Below are 3944 nucleotides of genomic sequence, written 5' to 3'. Positions count from 1 at the left end.
ACAGCAATAAGAGGTTAAGTGATACTTTAAAATGAGCAGTGCTCCCCTTTATAGCTCAGTCCTGTAAAGCATGATTCCCATAAATGCCTATTGTAGCTCACAATTCACTGTACTAATAAAGGTGATAAAATAGTAATGCCTTTTTTAAACATGGTCTAATTCCTGATTAAAATGGATACATTGCACCAATGTGTCCACTCTCATGTCCAGGGGTCAAGTCCCTTAGAACTGTGTAAATGTTGTTCGTTTCTCAAGAACCTCAAGATAATCTGGATCGATATGAAGCTTTGCTTTCAGTTCCCAGTACTCACTCCTGTTAGGCTCCACATAAACAGTACTTGGTGCTGCACAATAGAGTATTGTCTGTTGTATTCTCTCTGGGTGCGTGTATTGATGTCTTGCATCAAAGTCTGAGGTATACTGACTCGATGAATGCGCTGTATGTCTGCATGGTAATGTATTGCTGTAGCGTGTGGTCCTGTCAGGCTCAAGCACATCTCTGAAGTAATATGGATCATCTTGGCGTGGAGTGGAGGGCTTGTTAAGAGGCTCTGGAGTAGTGGCACTGTATTCTGAGCTTAGTACATTACTGGCTGCCTCTTCATCCGAGTTACCCAGAAAAGCGCCACTCAACTCATCAAAGTCTCTAAATCCATCCACTGATTTTCTGTCAGTCGGGGTCTGGGCAGTAGTTCTGCATGTAGATTCAGTGGGAGGTGGAATATACTCGTATACATGTCCAGCAGATGTTCTGACTTTTGGAATGGATCCCTTTTTGTAAAGGCCATATTCCATGTTGAGAGAGCTAATACATGCATTCATAGAGTTGTTCTGCTCGATTTGACTTTTTTGATGTCTCTTTTTCATTGCCACAAACAATCCCGCGGCAACAAACACAGACACAATAAACATGAGGAGGAGCGCCAGAATCATCACAGATAAAGGAATGGCACTGTATTGTGTGTCAGAGTCCAAAGATGTTTCTATGGTGATAGTGCTGCCTGGAAATGATTCTTCAGAGGGTGGGATAATGGAAGCAAGTATATCAGAGTTATTAGGGCAGAAATTAGCTGTCTTAATGTATCTCATATCCTCCCCAGCTAGCCTCTTGGGCGAACCACAGATGACATTGTTTACAACTGTGCCTGTGCTAAGCTGCTCCAGCCACATCTTCAACTCCAGTATGCTGCAAGAGCAATCCCAGGGATTCTCGAACAAATCGACCTGCACCAGTGCGGTAAGCTGATCCAGCACTCCACTGACTGGCACATATCGCAGATGGTTGTTGCGAAGATTTAGTCTGGCTAAAGTTAGACCATTAAAGGTCCCGACCGGTAAAGTTTTCAAGAGGTTATTGTTTAAAAAAAGAAGCTGGAGTTTGGGTAAATGCTGAAAGGTGTCAGAAGTGACCTCTTTAATGACATTATATTCTAAATATAAGAACTGTAGGCTATCCAGCCCATAAAACACATCAGCTGTAAGATGGTCGATCAAATTCCCATTGAGGTATAGTCTTCTTAAAAGTGTCAAATCGCCAAAAGCTCTGTCATATATGCGTGATATTCGATTGTTACCGAGATGAAGCAAATCTAATCCAGTCGCTTCAATGAAATCGGATCTACGCACCACAGGGATATAATTCCCAGTAAGATACATCTTTTTGGGATTGTAAGGTTTGGGATTTAAATCAGAGATATGCTCGATTTTTCGCTCCTGACAATTCACATTCAGGCCAAGATCTGAAATTTGAAGATTACAGGTGCAGGCAGTTGGGCAATCTAAAGGCACAGGAGATTTGGTTTGATATGAAATAATCTGGCCATAATTTTGTGGTTTATTAGATGGGATGCGAGCAGTGGGTCTTGATTTTAATTTTCCTGACTGGCGAGGTCCCTTAGTTGGTCTTGATGAGGACCGTGCTATCCCAGATGAGGTGAAGGAGGCTGTAACGAGAGCTGGTGTCGTCCTATAGTATGCATCAGTGCTCAGATGTGGCAGGGGTGGTATCTCATATTCAGCAATGGCTCTCCTCGGGCACAATTCTTGTTTTGAAACCTCATCAAGATCTCTCCCATGAAGGCGAAAAGGGAACTCACAAACAACATCGCCAACTAAAGCTGTGTATGATATGCTCTCCAGCCAGGTCTTTAGGGCAATCAACTCGCAGGAGCAGTTCCATGGGTTCTCCTCCAGCTGTAACTCCACCACGCTGTTCATATGCTCCAGCAGACCTGAGTAGGGAAGCACTTTCAGCTGATTCCCCCTTAAGTCCAAATGAGTCAATGGTACATACTGGAAAATGTTCACAGGCAGAGTAGATATTAAGTTGTCATTTAGAATCAGGACCTCCAGATGTCGAAGTCTGCTGAAGGCATTCGGTGCCACATGAGTGATATAATTATAATCAATCTGTAGATATTCCAGACTGTCAAGGCCAAAGAAAAACTCTTCCTTCAAGGCATCAATTTTGTTATTGTTGAGATGTAATCGTTTTAATCCCTGAAGTCCATTAAAAGCTCCTGCTTCAACCTCAGATATGTCATTATTTCCTAAATGTAATATTGTAAGTCCTTTGTACTCAACAAAATCATTGGCAGAAAGCTTTTTGAAAAGATTCCCTGTAAGCAGCAGATGGTACTGGGAGAAGTACACCGGGCTTATGTCTGAGAGACTTACAATTCCTCTGTTTTCACAGCTCACTGTAAGTATTCCCTCTCTCTCCTCACAGGTACACAGTCTTTGACATATTTCTCCATAACTGCCAAACATCTCAGTAGTGCACACTGATGTTGCACTTAGCAAAACATATGAAACCCAGAGATGCATTTTCCTGCAAATGATGGCCGATGCTCACAGTCCTGCTAAGGTATCCTCAATGTCATCTAGAAATAGAAGACACATATGATGATGTCAAACAGGCAGGCTGCAATGAAAGCAACTTCCACACAACAAGCTGTAGTCTGCATGAGTCAAAACATAATTTGCCATCACCCAGAGGTAACTTCTGGCTGTGTGGCTGCTGGTTTAAAATGGCTCAAACAAAGCGGGATAAGAAGCAACTCCTTCAAGCTACGTAAATAACAAAAAGCAAGGTCAAAGCAAGACATAAGCACAAAACAATGGACTGAATCCAATGCGAGGGGAAGCCATAACGCGTTGTCTTGTAAAGATGTGAACATGTAATTTAATAGTTTGGTAATTTAAAGCGATGTAAATTAAGGTTAGCTGGATTTCTGTATCACAGTGCACGCCTTGTCAGACATAAGACAGCTTGCATGATCTGTAACTCCTGCTGGAAATACATACCTCACGCACATTGATGGTGGTGACTCGTTAGGTATTTCAGCGCATCTTTTTATTGTTAATCCGTTTAAAAAAAGGAAATATCGGATCTATTCAATGCAACCACGTTCGCCGTCACTAAAGCGCCGGAGAGGATGAAAGAAACGCTGATCAACCATAACTGCCAAATGCTTCTCTTTTGCCACGCTGTGCAGGAGGAGACACTGCCGTGCCTGGTAACAAAGTTGCTTATTCTCTCTCTCTCTCTCTCTCTCTCTCTCTCTCTCTCTCTCTCTCTCTCTCTCTCTCTCTCTCTCTCTCTCTCTCTCTCTCTCTCTCTCTCCTGTGTCTCGCCCCCAGTGGACGCTCACGCACACACGCACTCTCACTCGGTGGTCGGGAGGATGTCAAGTCATTTCATGCACAAAGAATCAGCTCACTGGAGCATCATACCGAGATACATTCCCTCAAAAGATGTTGACCTACCTACAAAAAGATGTCCCAAAAATATCAATAATTCACCGGGACTTTGTGCGCTTCTGCGCTCAAGCGGTTTGTTAAACCGCTTATCATGTTATTCATCCTGAAAACAAAACCTACACCGGTGTGCATCAGCTTTTCATAATCTGTCAATCCTGTAATGTTAGGTATCTGGGGTGCAG

At 43.0% G+C, this 3944-nt stretch overlaps 1 protein-coding gene across 1 annotated transcript; it reads right to left on the bottom strand.

Annotated features, from left to right (window-relative positions):
* Positions 1-222: 222 nt before the first annotated feature.
* On the bottom strand, positions 223-2826 carry slitrk5b (SLIT and NTRK-like family, member 5b). Its single transcript, XM_062431945.1, has one exon. The coding sequence runs from the start codon at positions 2824-2826 to the stop codon at positions 223-225; it is 2604 nt and encodes an 867-aa protein (XP_062287929.1).
* Positions 2827-3944: the final 1118 nt, after the last annotated feature.

The sequence above is a fragment of the Scomber scombrus genome, chromosome 13 (genome assembly GCF_963691925.1).
Source record: "Scomber scombrus chromosome 13, fScoSco1.1, whole genome shotgun sequence".
NCBI classification, from domain to species: domain Eukaryota; kingdom Metazoa; phylum Chordata; class Actinopteri; order Scombriformes; family Scombridae; genus Scomber; species Scomber scombrus.
This window is presented reverse-complemented; position numbering and strand designations above follow the sequence as displayed.